Consider the following 16258-nt stretch of genomic DNA (forward strand, 5'->3'; position numbering starts at 1 on the left):
AAGAGGAATAACCATTCTTTAGGGCCTCACTAGGGGAAACTGAAAAACCACCTTCTGGGGGGAAAATGGATGGCTCTGGGGCTCAGAGAATTTCCTTTGTATGTTTTTAATATCAAGACCTAGATAAAGAAGAGTTTTGCACTTACAAGGTTAATTCCACCCGGTAACTCAAAGAGAGAGTTAAGAGAAAGGGAGCCCCATCTTACAGATGGAAAAACAGAGGGGAAAAAAAAAAGAAGAAGAAGAAGGGAAGCAAAGTCAAGCTAGAGGCCTCAGACTCGGTCACTGTGTTAGGATGGAGTGCAGTACAGCGATGCACAGGGTTATCTGTCCAGGCACCAGCACGCCTCTTCAGAGATGCCCAAGACACTGAACTTGGCACCTGCTGGAAACATACGTGGTAGACACAAGGGAGGAAAACCTGGTACCGGCATGAATTTCTGGGTCCTTCCACAGTAGCATCCTCTCTAGCCAGTAACACTGTGTTTCCAGAGACAGGAGCTAAGGACTAAGATGTCTTCCCAGCCCGAGAGCTTCTATGCAGCCCCACGGGCTGCCAGCAGTGAACAGCAGGCGTTACCGTGCAGGAGGGTTTGTCCCAATCAACAGCAAGTCACATGTGATCTCCCTGTAATGTTGGGCTCTGCACTGGAGTCCCCCAGGTCCCAATGTCCACCATCTCCTGGAAACCTGTTGGCTGGAACAAGACAGGAGGGGAAGGTGAGTTTTTCAGTTGAGCAGCCCAAGTGGGTAGCCGCTTTGGCTGCTGGGTCTCAGTATCCAGAAGTTCCTCGATGAGACATCTGTGGGCACAAAAGTCACCCTCAAGGACCCAGATTCCTGGCTTTCCCCTGGGACTGGCTCACCAGACGGGGAGATTTGGTCAGACACGCCATGCGCCAGCTGCCTGATGCTCCTGCACTTTGGCCGGTGTCCAGGAGAAGCCGGGTGCTGGGCACAAAGCTCCAGGAGCGTCCCAGGGCAGGTTTGAGTTGCCCGCTGTCCCTGTCTCGGGTCACGTGATTGGTCACCTGCAGCAGAAAGAATCAAAGGCTTGTAGATCTGTAATGCTGGTACAGAGGACATCTGCTCCTATGGCTTCATTTTATAGATGGGAAAGCTGAGGCCTAGTACAAGGAAACAACTTCCCCAAGCTTCCATAATTTATCAACGGTCTGGAATCAGAACCCTGGACCCCTGACTTGTGCAGAGCTCTTGCCACTAAACCACAACGTCCCAGGCTTGATTCCAATAAAAGGTAATGGGGCATGTGTCTGGGAAAAGCAGTGCTGTCCGCTTAGGCCCACTACAACCCCAACGCAGCAATCGGGCATCCTGAGACCACGTGCACCCACCCCTTTGTGTCAGGGTGTGCATCTGTGTGTATACGTGGGAGGGGTTTTGGAAGGCCGGTCAGCTCTACTCTGCCCAGGCTAGTCTCAGGTAAGCAACGCCAACCTCAGTGCATCCTCTTGAGGTTACCCCTGCTCCCCACCCCACCCCTGGGCAGAGGTGTGGCTTGTTCATCATTGAATCCCTGCTGCCTAAGCCAGAGCCTGGCACACAGCAGGTGCTCACATACATCCTACAGTCTGGAGAGGGAGGCCTTGGGACCCAGTATGAGAACAAAAGAAGGGACTTCCCTGGCGGCGCAGTGGTTAGGAATCCGCCTGCCAGTGCAGGGGGACATGGGTTCACTCCCTGGTCCGGGAAGATCCCACATGCCGTGGAGCAACTAAGCCCAAGCGCCACAACTACTGAGCCTGCGCTCTAGGGACCATAGGCCACAACTACTGAGCCCACGTGCTGCAACTACTGAAGCCCACGTGCCTAGAGCCCATGCTCCACAGCAAGAGAAGCCCACACACCACAAAAAAGAGCAGCCCCTGCTTGCTGCAACTAGAGAAAGCTCACGCGCAGGAACGAAGACCCAACACAGCCAAAAAAAAAAAAAGAACAAAAGAATAGAACAAATCCCCTTATGCTGCTGGTAGGTGCACAAAAACTATAACCTTCCCAGCAACTTGGCAATGTCACATCTAGACATTTAAAAATATGTTTGTCCCTGACTCACTGATTATACTTTTAGGAGTCTGAGGAAATACGAGATATGTAAAGAGATTTAGGTATAAGGATGTTCACTGTAGTGTTTTTTTGTTTTTGTTTTTTAGATTTCAAAATTTCAACTGAATTTAATCTTCCTAACTCATAGCAAGGTGGCTACTTCAGGAGGAGTGATCATTTCAAGGATATTTCTCTCCATTCCAGGTTCACTGTAGTTTTAGTTAAAATAGAGAAGGGACTTCTTGGTGGTCCAGACTCTGCCCTTCCACTACAGGGGGCACAGGTTCGATTCCTGGTCAAGGAACTAAGATCCCACATGGCTCGCAGCACAGCCCAATAAATAAATAAATTAAATAAGATGGTGTAGTATAGTTGGCCCTTCGTATCTGCGGGTTCTGCATCCACAGATTCAACCAACTACAGCTCAAATCCACAGTTGGTTGAATCCACGGATGCAGAACCCACGGATAGGGAAGGCAAACTGTATTTACTGCCTGGTCCTTTAGAGGAAAGGTTTCCTCACCCCTGTAACATAGGTATTAAACAAAATAATACATAGCTGCTAAAACTGGCATTCTTAAAGAATCTATTAAAAGACATGGGAAATGGTGGTGTGTATGTTTTTTTTTTTAACAAGATTACAGTTTAGTTGGAAAGTTGTTTAAAAGTATATGTATATATGCTGGGCTTCCCTGGTGGCGCAGTGGTTGAGAATGTGCCTGCCAATGCAGGGGACACGGGTTCGTGCCCCGGTCTGGGAAGATCCCACATGCTGCGGAGCAACTAGCCCCGTGAGCCACAATTACTGAGCCTGCGCGTCTGGATCCTGTGCTCTGCAACAAGAGGCCGCGATAGTGAGAGGCCCGCGCACTGCGATGAGGAGTAGCCCCCACTTGCCGCAATTAGAGAAAGCCCACGCACTTAAAAGAAGACCCAGCACAGCAAAAATAAATAAATAAATATAAAAGTATATGTATATATGCAGAAAAAAAAGATTCTACGGAGGTATATAAAAATATTAATATGGTTTCTGTGGATGTGGAGATCGATTATAAATTTGACTCATATTTAACTATTTTTTACCCTCTTTTATGAGAAGCATGCAGACTTTTAAAAAACTACTCCATAAGCAGAAAAAATTACTTTAAAAGCCAAAAGATCCCTTTCTATGAAGCTCTGGAAAAGGCAAAACTATTGGGACAGAAACCAGATCAGTGGTTGTCTGGGGCCAGAGGATCTTTCTAGGGTGACAGAAATATTCTGTATCTTGATTGCGGTGGGGTAACAAGGCTGGAGATGACTGTATCAAACTTCAAACAAGGAGAAGGTTACTCTGTATGAATTATACCTCAATAAAACTGACTTAAAGAAAGTAAAAAGAAAAACAAGACTGTCCCTGATCCTTTGGCTATTTAAGGTCCGATCCCCTCCCAGTCTGGTGCTCTAGATGACCCAGGGAAGTTGGGCTATGGTCCTTTTCCAAAGGGCCACTTTGGGGGTTCAGAGGCTGCTCTTTAAGGGAAATAACTAGAAAGAACATCTCCCCACTTGGTGAAGCCCAGGGACCAGAGGTAAGGCAAGGATGGCTGGCCAAGCCCACTTCCTCACCACCAGTGCCACGCTGAGGTCCCGGGCCAGAGTCTTCAGAAAAGAAGACGCACAGCAAAAATAAATAAATAAATATAAAAGTATATGTATATATGCAGAAAAAAAAGATTCTACGGAGGTATATAAAAATATTAATATGGTTTCTGTGGATGTGGAGATCGATTATAAATTTGACTCATATTTAACTATTTTTTACCCTCTTTTATGAGAAGCATGCAGACTTTTAAAAAACTACTCCATAAGCAGAAAAAATTACTTTAAAAGCCAAAAGATCCCTTTCTATGAAGCTCTGGAAAAGGCAAAACTATTGGGACAGAAACCAGATCAGTGGTTGTCTGGGGCCAGAGGATCTTTCTAGGGTGACAGAAATATTCTGTATCTTGATTGCGGTGGGGTAACAAGGCTGGAGATGACTGTATCAAACTTCAAACAAGGAGAAGGTTACTCTGTATGAATTATACCTCAATAAAACTGACTTAAAGAAAGTAAAAAGAAAAACAAGACTGTCCCTGATCCTTTGGCTATTTAAGGTCCGATCCCCTCCCAGTCTGGTGCTCTAGATGACCCAGGGAAGTTGGGCTATGGTCCTTTTCCAAAGGGCCACTTTGGGGGTTCAGAGGCTGCTCTTTAAGGGAAATAACTAGAAAGAACATCTCCCCACTTGGTGAAGCCCAGGGACCAGAGGTAAGGCAAGGATGGCTGGCCAAGCCCACTTCCTCACCACCAGTGCCACGCTGAGGTCCCGGGCCAGAGTCTTCAGCTCTCGGGCCAGGTGCATCATCAAGGCCAAGCCTGGGGAAGAGAAAGCAGAGAGGGTGGGCAGCAGGGCATCGGGGACCAGGCTAGCCGGAGACAGGACTCCAGAACCGGGAGGCAAGATCAAGACCCCAACCCTGGACTCTGCCACACCACTCACCTTCCCTCTGCTGACCTCCCAGAAGTGGGGCGACCACCGCAGTGACCGAGTCCACAACCACCACCTTCAGAGTCCCTGAAGAACTGCTCACCTGCGGGGTTGATGGGAAGCAGGCACCATGAACCAGGTGGCCTCTAGGGGGCGACCATTACCAGACAAGCCTGCTCCTCTTCCAGAAACTGGTGAGAAATAACCTCCCCCACCCCAAATACAGCTGGGCATGTATGATGGAATTTCAGAAATGTCTTTTTTTCCCCACCCCCATTTGTATGTATAACAGATTTTACTGAAGAACTGGGTAGAAAGAGAGAGTTTAAATCACAGGACATCACAGATACCCTAAAATAACTAAATTTGAGAAATCCCTGCTCAGATCCTGTGGTCCCCTAGTCAGGAATTTTCTTAGTAGAATCTTTCTCCTTGTGGCCAGTCCCCCATCATCTTGTCAGGTTCTCTTTTCCCTCTCCTGCTTACGCCCCAAGTTCCTAACTTCCTTTGCTGAAGAGGGCAGCCTTCTCTTTACTTCAGTCTCTTTCCAGATTGTGCCTCTAGGGCCTAATCTTCCATATCTAAAAAGGTTCCAGGGGCTTCCCTCATGGCGCAGGGGTTAGGAATCTGCCTGCCAATGCAGAGGACATGGGTTCGAGCCCTGGTCCGGAAAAGTCCCACATGCCGCAGAGCAAATAAGCCTGTGTGCCACAACTACTGAGCCTGCGAGCCACAACTATTGAGCCCACGTGCCACAACTACTGAAGCCCACGTGCCTAGAGCCCGTTCTCCATGACAAGAGAAGCCACCGCAATGAGAAGCCTGTGCACCGCAATGAAGAGTAGCGCCCTCTCGCTGCAACTAGAGAAAGCCCATGCGCGGCAACAAAGACCCAACACAGCCAAAAAAAAAAAAAAAAAAGTTTCCAAATATAGACTATATAGACAGCCACCTGCTAAAACCAGGAAACTAGGAAACTAGGAGGAAAAATCCTCCTAGTTTCTTGGACCTAAAATATTTCTTGTCCTTGAAGCTTCCCTTCTCTTCTCCCTTATTCCTTATATCGAACCCATTTGCCAATTCTGTTTCCATAACTGGTTTTTTTCATCTCATGTTGGCCAAGTCCTGGATATTCAGCTTATTTTGTCTGTCTTTTGCATCCCAGTTATTGACTCTTGGCCAGTCACTGGCTGTCTAAGGGATGCTGGCAGAAAAGAGAGAGATCAGCTTAGCCCTTCCTTACTTTCTGGGAGAGCAGGTTGAAATCTCTGGCCAAAATGGGACAACAAGCCTTTTGCCACTTGTAACAATGGGGCTATCAGGTATCTGTGGCAGACAGACCTCATGATCCCCACCTCTAGGTGTCCGAGTCCTCTATGATCCCTTCCCCTTGACCCTGGGGGAGTCCCATGACTTGTTTTCTTACTAGTCAAATGTCAAAGGTGTTAGGATGTCACTCTTTTTTTGGCCGCACTGCGTGGCTTGTGGGATCTTAGTCCCCGACCAGGGATTGAACCCAGGCTCTTGGAAGTGAAAATGCAGAGTCCTAACCACTGGATCGCCAGGGAATTCCCTGGATGTCACTCTCTTGATTAGGCTACATTATATGGCAAAGGGAATGGGCTGCCACCCTGTGATTACATTATGTTATGTAAGATGGTGTGTTGCGTTTTGCTCTTACTCTTGTGCTGTCTTGAAAAAGCAAGTGGCTGTGCTGTGAACTGCCTTTGCAAAGGGCCACATGTCAGGAAGAGTGGGCAGCCTCAAAGAATTGAAGGTGGTCTCTGCCAGCAACCAGCTGCCAGCAAGGAACTGAAGCTTCCAGGAAATGAATTCTGCCAAAAACCTGAATGAACTTGTAAGTGGTTCTTCCCCAGTTGAGCCTCCAGATAAGAACACAGCCCAGCTGCCACCTTGATCACGGCCTAAAGAGACCCTAAGTAGGGGACCAGGCTAAGCTGTGCCCAGACTCCTGACCTACAGAAACTGTGAGGTAATAAATATGTGTTGTTTTAAGTCACTAAGTTTGTAGTAACTTGCTATGCAATAATAGAAATATATACCAGCTAATGGCCCTACAGTAAAAAATATCGTCTTTTGACTTGGGAATTGAGAGATTTGGGTTATAAGCTTTGTTCTTATCCTAAATATGCAGTGACTTTGGGCAACTGACTGAATGTCTCTGCTCTCACTCTCCTCATCTCTAGAAACAAGAGGGTTGGATTAGGTCAGGACTACATGACTTCATGTCTCAACACATGGGGGTGTCATAGCCTGCTACGATTCCTATGGCAAGCATTTATTCAACTATTGTTATGTTCTAAAGTTTGTAAAAATGTTTTACTTTACATACAACCCTGGGTATGCCCATGGGAACAAGTTATGCTTTGGGGTGAGAGATAAAGTTTAAGATGAATTAAACTATCCTCTGTAAGGTGTCTCCCAAATCTAAGAGTGTATAAATCAGTGCACCAAATCCTGTCTAAGCACCTATCAGTTGTAGCAGGGTACCAACCCAAATGCCATTCCAAACCCCTCTTCCTTGTTAACAGGACTCTGAATGTGTTCAAGTACTGGGCAGAAATCTCCTGACATCAAGGAAGGTGCGCCCAACCTCTGGTCTAGGACAAACACATAGCTCAGTTTTGGTCAATTAGATGTAATGGGAACAGGGAAGCATACTGGGGGGTTCCAGAGGAAGATTTCTCTTCCCTTATAAAAGGGAAGAGGTACAGAAAAGAGGCATCTATCTCTCACTGACCTGAATATGGATGTAATATGGATGTGTGAAGACATGATGCTTTGAGCCATAGCAGCCACTTTGCAATCATGAGGAGGAAGAGCAAGAGAACCAGGCACACCAACCTACAGCACTGACATTATGGCCTTGCCAACCTCCAGACTCATGTGAGATAATTAAAAGTCCTCAAGGTTCAAGTGTCTGTCAGATAGACTCTATTACTTGCCGCTGAAAGTAATCTTAACGGATCCGGCGTTGGAATGCAGAGACGAATATGACATGATCCTTGCACTCAAGGAAGGGGTTTACTATTTAGTGGGGAAGATGGGCATGTAAACGAGGAGGCACTCAGGAATGAATTAAGCATCCAGAAATCCCATCCTGGGAGCAGCAGACACAGCTAGAGTCACCAGATTGCACATCTGCGTTTCCAAGCAGAGTCTGTAGTAGGACACCTGCCCACATGCAGACAGCACTGGCCAGCTGGGGGGAGCAGGGAGGGGCGGAACAGCAGGCTCACCTGCTGGGACACAGCGCCTCGCAGGTCCTGCAGCACATCCAACATCTGGAAGATGTCAAATGCACGCACCACCTGGATCCTCTGGAGAGCTCCCGCCTGAAGAAGTAGGAGATAGAAGGGAGAGCTTTGGAGAAGAGGAGCAGGGGGTCGTGCAAGATGAAGAGGGATTTTGAGGCTGAGCAGGAAGAGGCACTTAGACAGAAGGACTCAGGTCCAGGATGGCAAATGGGCTTTGTCTGATGGGCCAGTTCTCACCAAGGTGGCTGCCTGGGTGCTGAGCTGCAAAGCCAAGTCAGAGCTCCGTGGGAAGGAAGGATAGGACTGATTAGTGTGTCTTCCGTGGGCAAGAAATGGGAGAGAAACACAGATACTGGGTGTACGGCAGCCCTGAATTAGGGTATGGCAGGGGTGGGATGATGTCATAATGGGGAGGCTTGCAGAACAGAAAGTATTAGTAGAACAGCAAGTTTCAAAGCCAGAAATATCTATTCACACAAATGACCCAAATTCTTGACACATTGGATAACGGGGTCTTACGGTGTCGGAACCTCAAAGGAACCCAACCCTCCTGCTCTTTACCTGCTCCTCCTCCTCTGGGGTTCTGGCCTGAAGTAGCTGGAGAATGCGGGAAGCTGTGAGCCCTCCACTGGAATCGATGTATAGGACGTTCTGCTGCAGGCCATGGGCCACGTTTGCAGCCACACGAAGACATACCTGAATAGAGATGGGGCACTGGGTGAACTTGAGCCCTCAAGGAGGGCCCAGCATGGGTGCGCCCACCAAATCTTGTCCAGATCCCAGAGACAAGAATGGGCCCAGTCCAAGCCCCACTCCTCACCACCCATCTTTTCTCTTCCGAGCTCTGAATCACAAGTACACTGGCAGAAGCTTCCCCAGGGATCCAGGGCTATGCACCCACCTCCCCCAACCCTCCTGGATGCTGGACGCACGTGTACCTGGGTTTTGCCGCTACCTGGGCCTCCTACGATTTCAGTCACTTCTCCAGTATAGAGACCAGCATCCAGCAGTTTGTCCAGGCTGATGGCAGAAGAGGAGGCAAGAGAATCAACTGAGGGGATTCGAGGGAAGGGAGAGGAGTAGGAACCAGGAAAAAAAGCAAGACATCCCTTCCAAGCACTGTTCTGTCCAGAGACACTCTAACATCTCTGGCCAGGAGGCTTCTCCTGGTAGAGTTTCCTTTGGGGAAAGCCAGCACGGCTAAATGTTCCTCCTCTGGCCCCTCATCCTTTCACTCTCAGCTTACAGATCACTCTGGGTGATCACTTCTCCACAGAGGTCTCTTTGCCACCCCATCCAATGGTCCTCTCATTCTCCATCTCACCCCTTCTGGGTTTCCTTGATAGCATTTTCCATAATTTGTCATTTTCTAAAACTTTGAAATAATTATAGATTCACAGGAAGTTGCAAAAAACAATGTACAGGGAGGTCCCATGTACCCTTTACCTAGTTTCCCCTAATGGTAGCATCTTTCACTATAAGATGTATTGTACTACACTATAACATCGCAAATTGACACTGGTGCAATCCACAAAGCTTATTCAGATTCACCACCATTATTTCCATGTGTGTCTGTGTGTATAAGTCTATGCCATTTCATCACATGCATGGGTTTATGTAACCACCACAATCAAGATACAGAACATTTCCATTGCTGCAAGGCTCCCTTGTGCCACCCTTTTATAGCCACTCCCTTTCCATCCACCCCTAATCCCTAGTCCCTGGCAACCGATTAATCTGTACTCCATCTGTATTGTTATGTTATTTCAAGAACATTATGTACACAGAATCACACAATATGTAACCTTTGTGATTGGCTTTTCTCACTCAGCATCATTCCCTTGAGATCCAAGTTGTCACATGTATTGATAGTTTGTTCTTTTTTACCACAGAGTAGTATTCCATGGTACGGATGGACCAAGTTTGTTTAACCATTCACCTATTGAAGGACACTTTAGCTGTTTCCAGTTGGAGGAAATTATGAATAAAACAGCTATGAACATTTGCATACAGGTTTTTCTGTAAACCTAAGTCTTTATTTCTCTGGAATAGATGCCCCAGAATACAACTGTTGGGTTGTACAGTAAGTGCATATTAATTTCACAAGAAACTACTAACTTGTTTTCCAGAGTGCCTATGCTATTTTACTTTCCCACCAGCAATGTATGAGGTAATCCAGTTTCTCCACACCCTACTAGCATGTGGAGTTATCACCATTCTTTTTTGTGTGTGTGTGGTACGCGGGCCTCTCACTGTTGTGGCCTCTCCTGTTGCGGAGCACAGGCTCCGGATGCGCAGGCTCAGCGGCCATGGCTCACGGGCCCAGCCGCTCTGCGGCATGTGGGATCTTCCTGGACTGGGGCACGAAACCGTGTACCCTGCATCAGCAGTCGGACTCTCAATCACTGCGCCATCAGGGAAGCCCTATTTTCCCCATTCTATCGCTTGTCTTTTCATCCTCTTGCAGAGCAAAAGTTTTTGGCCCAGAGCACCCTGGGGCAAGGACTGGGCCTTGTTCACCCCAGAACTGGCACAGTGGCTGAAGCACAGGAGATGCACAATAAATGTTTCCAGAGAAACGAGTGATAGAAGGTTCCTATGTTATCAACACTCTGGCTGTGGAAGCCTTGAGATAAATTCAAGTCATGGCCAATCCTAACCCAGTTTCTGTCCCTAAACCACCAGGAAACCGGTCACTACCCACACCCCATATCCTGCCCAACCGAGAGGGCAGACAACAGAAGCAAGAAGAACTACAATCCTGTAGCCTGTGGAACAAAAACCACATTCACAGAAAGATAGACAAGATGAAAAGGCAGAGGGCTATGTACCAGATGAAGAAACAAGATAAAACCTCAGAAAAACAATTAAATGAAGTGGAGATAGGCAACCTTCCAGAAAAAGAATTCAGAATAATGATAGTGAAGATGATCCAGGACCTCGGAAGAAGAATGGAGGCAAAGATAGAGAAAATGCAAGAAATGTTTAACAAAGACCTAGAAGAATTAAAGAACGAACACCTAGAAGAATTAAAGAACAAACAAACAGAGATGAACAACACAGTAACTGAAATGAAAAATACACAAGAAGGAATCAATAGCAGAATAACTGAGACAGAAATACGGATAAGTGACCTGGAAGACAGAATGGTGGAATTCACTGCTGCGGAACAGAATAAAGAAAAAAGAATGAAAAGAAATGAAGACAGCCTAAGAGACCTCTGGGACAACATTAAACGCAACAACATTTGCATTATAGGGGTCCCAGAAGGAGAAGAGAGAGAGAAAGGACCCGAGAAAATATCTGAAGAGATTATAGTCGAAAACTTTCCTAACATGGGAAAGGAAATAGCCACCCAAGTCCAGGAAGTGCAGCGAGTCCCATATAGGAAAAACCCAAGGAGAAACATGCTGAGACACATCGTAATCAAATTGGCAAAAATTAAAGACAAAGAAAAATTATTGAAAGCAGCAAGGGAAAAACAACATATCCTGCCCAACCTATGGGCTGAAATTTCACCTCCTTCTCATCACAGCCTATACTAACACCTCCATGTCCTGGCCACGTGCAACCCTGTCCCAACCCTGTAATCACCCATGGGCTCCAGCCCTTTGTGATGGTCCTTGAAGACCTCCCATGACCCCTCTGTATATGCCAAGCAGCACTTAAGTAAGCACCCCATCTCTTTCAATTCCAAGGCCCCCATGATTATAACCACAGGGCCCTGCTGGTCAAAACGCTCTGGTTACCACTCCGGCCCTGCGGCTTCTTGGGATAACTGTGCTCACCTTGTCTCTATGTAATAAGCACCTTGTTAAAGAGCATCCAGCCTCTGCCACTGCTGGCTCCCGTTCCTCCCACTGAGATCAGAGAACCCCCAGTCCCATTATAGCAGTGGTTCTCCCAGTGTGGTCCCCAGACCTGCAGCATCAGCATCACCTGGGAATAGAAATGCAAATTCTCAGGCCCCACCCCAGACCTAATGTATCAGAAACTCTTAGGGCGAGGACCACATCTGAGTCTCAACAAGGATACATGTTCAAATCTGAACATCATTAGGCTGGACTAGTGTTTCCCAGTCCTGCCTGCATGTTAAAATAACCACGGGAGTTTTAAAAAAAGAGACCTGTATCAGTGATTCCCAAACTTGTCTGCACACTGGAGTCACCTGGGAACTTCAAAAAACACTGATGCTTGTGTTCCAGCCCCGGAGAATGTGATTCAATTGGTGTGTGTGTTTGGGGGCGCAGTATAGGGCTTTGGAATTAAAAAAAAAAAAAATTCCCAGGTAATTCTAACAGGCAGAAAAGTTTGGGAAGCACTGGCCTAGAGCAATGAAGTCAGAATTTCTAAAGGTGAGACCCAGGCATGAATATTTCTTAAGCTTCCCAAATGATTCTAACATGCAGCTGGGGTGAAACCACTGGTCTTAACTCTCCAGTCAAGAATCAACCTTGGGACTTCCCTGGTGGTGCAGTGGTTGAGAATCCGCCTGCCAATGCAGGGGACACGGGTTCGAGCCCTGGTCCGGGAAGATCCCACATGCCGCAGAGCAACTAAGCCTGTGTACTACAACTACTGAGCCTGTGCTCTAGAGCCTGCGAGCCACAACTACTGAGCCCACGTGCCACAACCACTGAAGCCTGCGCACCTAGAGCCTGTGCTTTGCAACAAGAAAAGCCACTGCAATGAGAAGCCTGCGCACTGCAATGAAGAGTAGCCCCTGCTCGCCGCAACTAGAGAAAGCCCATGCGCAGCAACGAAGACCCAATGCAGCCACAAATAAATAAATAAATAAATTTATTAAAAAAAAAAAAAAGAATCAACCTCATTCTTGGCTGTGAGGATCAGTCTCCATAAGGAATTCCCAGATCCACCTCCCAGCAGACTTCTCACCTGTTTCCATTCCATGTCTCCTGATGGACCTCCCTACCAATCACCTCTGCTCATCAACATGGACAGACCACCCCCCTTCCTCCGCCTGCCTTGTGGAGCAGAAGTACAACTGGGTCTTATCACATGTTTTGAACACAAGTGATTTCTGGGATTTATCCTCCACCTTTCCCTCTGAACTGAATTTTAGTCATTCTTTCAGCCATTCATTCAAACATGTGTATGTGTCACATTTCCTGAAGGCCTTTTTCTAAAACGAGGAAGAGGCAGAGATGAACAAGACACAGCTCTGGCCTTCAGGGAACCACCCATCGCCCCAGATAGTACGGCTTCTTCCAAGGCACGCTACGTGCTTTCTTGCCCTCATAAAGATCCACGGTGCCCGCCAGCATTACAAGCTGTGAGAAAGCCTACAGCAGGGAAACCTGCTTCATTTGGGTTAACCAGCATTTCCCGAGTTGTTGACTACAGAACTCCCTTCCCCTCCTGTGTTAGAGTTAGTGTCCAAAGAACACTGTGAGGATGGCTAGAAACCTACTGGGTCGTCTTTGATTCTTCACATCTATATTCCCCCTGGCAGGAAGGCTTATCACATTTCTTCAGCGTGCCTCCTGCCATCCCCTGCCCTACATCGGCTCACACACCCTCCCCTGCCATATCCTCCTGGACCTGTCTCCTGCCAGGCTCCCCAGCCCCATCCACCCTGCCCACCTCCACCCTATGCCTGTAACTCTACTTTCACAATACAGCCTCCTGCCTGAAGGAGGCAATAGGGCAGATGCGTTAGAGGTGGGTTCTTATGCTTAGGAGCCTGACAGGTGTGACGTCAAGGGTCTGGTCTGCCACTTACTAGCTGAGGTATCTTTTTTTTTTTGGCCTCGCCATACAACTTGCAGGATCTTGGTTCCCTAACCAGGGATCAAACCTGTGCCCCCTGCAGTGGAAGCGCAGAGTCCTAACCACTGGACCCCCAGGGAATTCCCTAGCTGCGGGATCTTGAGCAAGTCACTTAACCTGAGTCCCAGTTTCTTCATCTACAGGATGATGATTTTCATTGCAACGCGCTCATTGTGATTGTGAAGATAAATGAAATGACATACCTGGAGTAACGGTGCCGGAATACTCAGAGAAGCCCCATCTGTTCCTCACTGCCCAAGGCCTGCCTCCTGCATAGAGCCTTCCTGAATCTCTCTGATCTCCCCTGCAGTGACTCACCGTGGCTACCATCTTGCCAGTTTATCACCTGACTGCTTCCTCTGTATAATGCTGGTTTTATAAGCTTCCAAAGGCCAAGGCTGCTCCTTGTTTATCACCCCCTCTTTTTTTTTTTTTTTGCCACACCATGCAGCTTGCGGGATCTTAGCTCCCCAACCAGGGATCAAACCCAGGCCCCTGGCAGTGAGAGCCAGGGAATTTCCAATCACCCCCTCCTTATGCTGCCTCCACGCATGCTCACACCTCTCTCTTGTGTTTACCTGCCTTCTCTACCCAATGGGTTCTTAAGTGCCTTGCCTCACCCGTGCCCGTATCATCTGCACTTATCTGGAACCCGCAGGCACTCGGCCAGTTCTTGATGAATGACAGAACTGAACCCCCAAGCCGGGGAAAACAAGCACTGTGCTCTATGAACCTTGCCAAGAGAATGTGTTATGGAAACAGGGAGGGCCAGACCAATCCAAAGACCTTTGTGGTGGCAGAGTTTTTTTTATCAAATTCTGCACAAACAGACCAAGAATGAGGTCAGACTTCCTTGTCGAGAAGCCGCCTGTTTTCTTCCAACTCTTTCTCTCTCCACACAACACGGCAGAAGGTAACTACTCTCATTCCCTCCTGCTGCAGAGTATGGGGAATGAACCAAGTTCTGGATCAAGTGCCCCAAGGCTGGAGCCCCACCTCTGCCCCTTACTCCTCTTGGGCTAAACTCAAGTGGGGTTAATAATCACTAACTCAGGCTTCCCTGGTGGCGCAGTGGTTAAGATTCCACCTGCCAATGCAGGGGACACAGGTTTGAGCCCTGGTCCGGGAAGATCCCACATGCCGTGGAGCAACTAAGCCCATGTACCACAACTACTGAGCCTGTGCTCTACAGCCCACGAGCCACAACTACTGAGCCCAGGTGCCACAATTACTGAAGCCCGCACGCCTAGAGCCCGTGCTCCGCAACAAGAGAAGCCACTGCAATGAGAAGCCCGCGCACCGTAACAAAGAGTAGCGCCCACTCTCCACAACTAGAGAAAGCCTGCGCCCAGCAACGAAGACCCAACACAGCCAAAAATAAATAAATTTTTAAAAAAAGAAAAAGAAAAAAAAAATCACTAACTCACAGGGTCACTGAAGAGATTATACAACCTATTATATAACCTACTATGTGTCAGTGGCTGGTATATAGTAGGCACTCAGTCAATGTTAGTCCTGCCATGCTCTCTCTTGCCCCATCTTTAAGGGAACCCAGGCCCCTGGCAGTGAGAGCCAGGGAATTTCCAATCACCCCCTCCTTATGCTGCCTCCACGCATGCTCACACCTCTCTCTTGTGTTTACCTGCCTTCTCTACCCAATGGGTTCTTAAGTGCCTTGCCTCACCCGTGCCCGTATCATCTGCACTTATCTGGAACCCGCAGGCACTCGGCCAGTTCTTGATGAATGACAGAACTGAACCCCCAAGCCGGGGAAAACAAGCACTGTGCTCTATGAACCTTGCCAAGAGAATGTGTTATGGAAACAGGGAGGGCCAGACCAATCCAAAGACCTTTGTGGTGGCAGAGTTTTTTTTATCAAATTCTGCACAAACAGACCAAGAATGAGGTCAGACTTCCTTGTCGAGAAGCCGCCTGTTTTCTTCCAACTCTTTCTCTCTCCACACAACACGGCAGAAGGTAACTACTCTCATTCCCTCCTGCTGCAGAGTATGGGGAATGAACCAAGTTCTGGATCAAGTGCCCCAAGGCTGGAGCCCCACCTCTGCCCCTTACTCCTCTTGGGCTAAACTCAAGTGGGGTTAATAATCACTAACTCAGGCTTCCCTGGTGGCGCAGTGGTTAAGATTCCACCTGCCAATGCAGGGGACACAGGTTTGAGCCCTGGTCCGGGAAGATCCCACATGCCGTGGAGCAACTAAGCCCATGTACCACAACTACTGAGCCTGTGCTCTACAGCCCACGAGCCACAACTACTGAGCCCAGGTGCCACAATTACTGAAGCCCGCACGCCTAGAGCCCGTGCTCCGCAACAAGAGAAGCCACTGCAATGAGAAGCCCGCGCACCGTAACAAAGAGTAGCGCCCACTCTCCACAACTAGAGAAAGCCTGCGCCCAGCAACGAAGACCCAACACAGCCAAAAATAAATAAATTTTTAAAAAAAGAAAAAGAAAAAAAAAATCACTAACTCACAGGGTCACTGAAGAGATTATACAACCTATTATATAACCTACTATGTGTCAGTGGCTGGTATATAGTAGGCACTCAGTCAATGTTAGTCCTGCCATGCTCTCTCTTGCCCCATCTTTAAGGGAA

The 16258-nt window shown here is 47.9% G+C and overlaps 1 protein-coding gene across 1 annotated transcript in view; it reads right to left on the reverse strand.

The window, feature by feature from the left end:
* Positions 1–613: 613 nt before the first annotated feature.
* Positions 614–16258, reverse strand: part of RAD51D (RAD51 paralog D) — a 16841-nt gene continuing 1196 nt past the window's right edge. The window contains exons 4-11 of the mRNA XM_007446585.1: positions 8793–8874; positions 8416–8550; positions 8092–8157; positions 7837–7932; positions 4589–4679; positions 4394–4464; positions 867–1031; positions 614–697 (exon numbers count right to left, since the gene is read on the reverse strand). Of these exons, the coding sequence (XP_007446647.1) occupies positions 614–697; positions 867–1031; positions 4394–4464; positions 4589–4679; positions 7837–7932; positions 8092–8157; positions 8416–8550; positions 8793–8874 (790 nt within the window). The remainder of the gene's footprint in view (positions 698–866; positions 1032–4393; positions 4465–4588; positions 4680–7836; positions 7933–8091; positions 8158–8415; positions 8551–8792; positions 8875–16258) is intronic.

This window comes from Lipotes vexillifer, unplaced genomic scaffold (assembly GCF_000442215.2).
Source record: "Lipotes vexillifer unplaced genomic scaffold, Lipotes_vexillifer_v1.1 scaffold572, whole genome shotgun sequence".
Classification (NCBI taxonomy): Eukaryota; Metazoa; Chordata; class Mammalia; order Artiodactyla; family Lipotidae; genus Lipotes; species Lipotes vexillifer.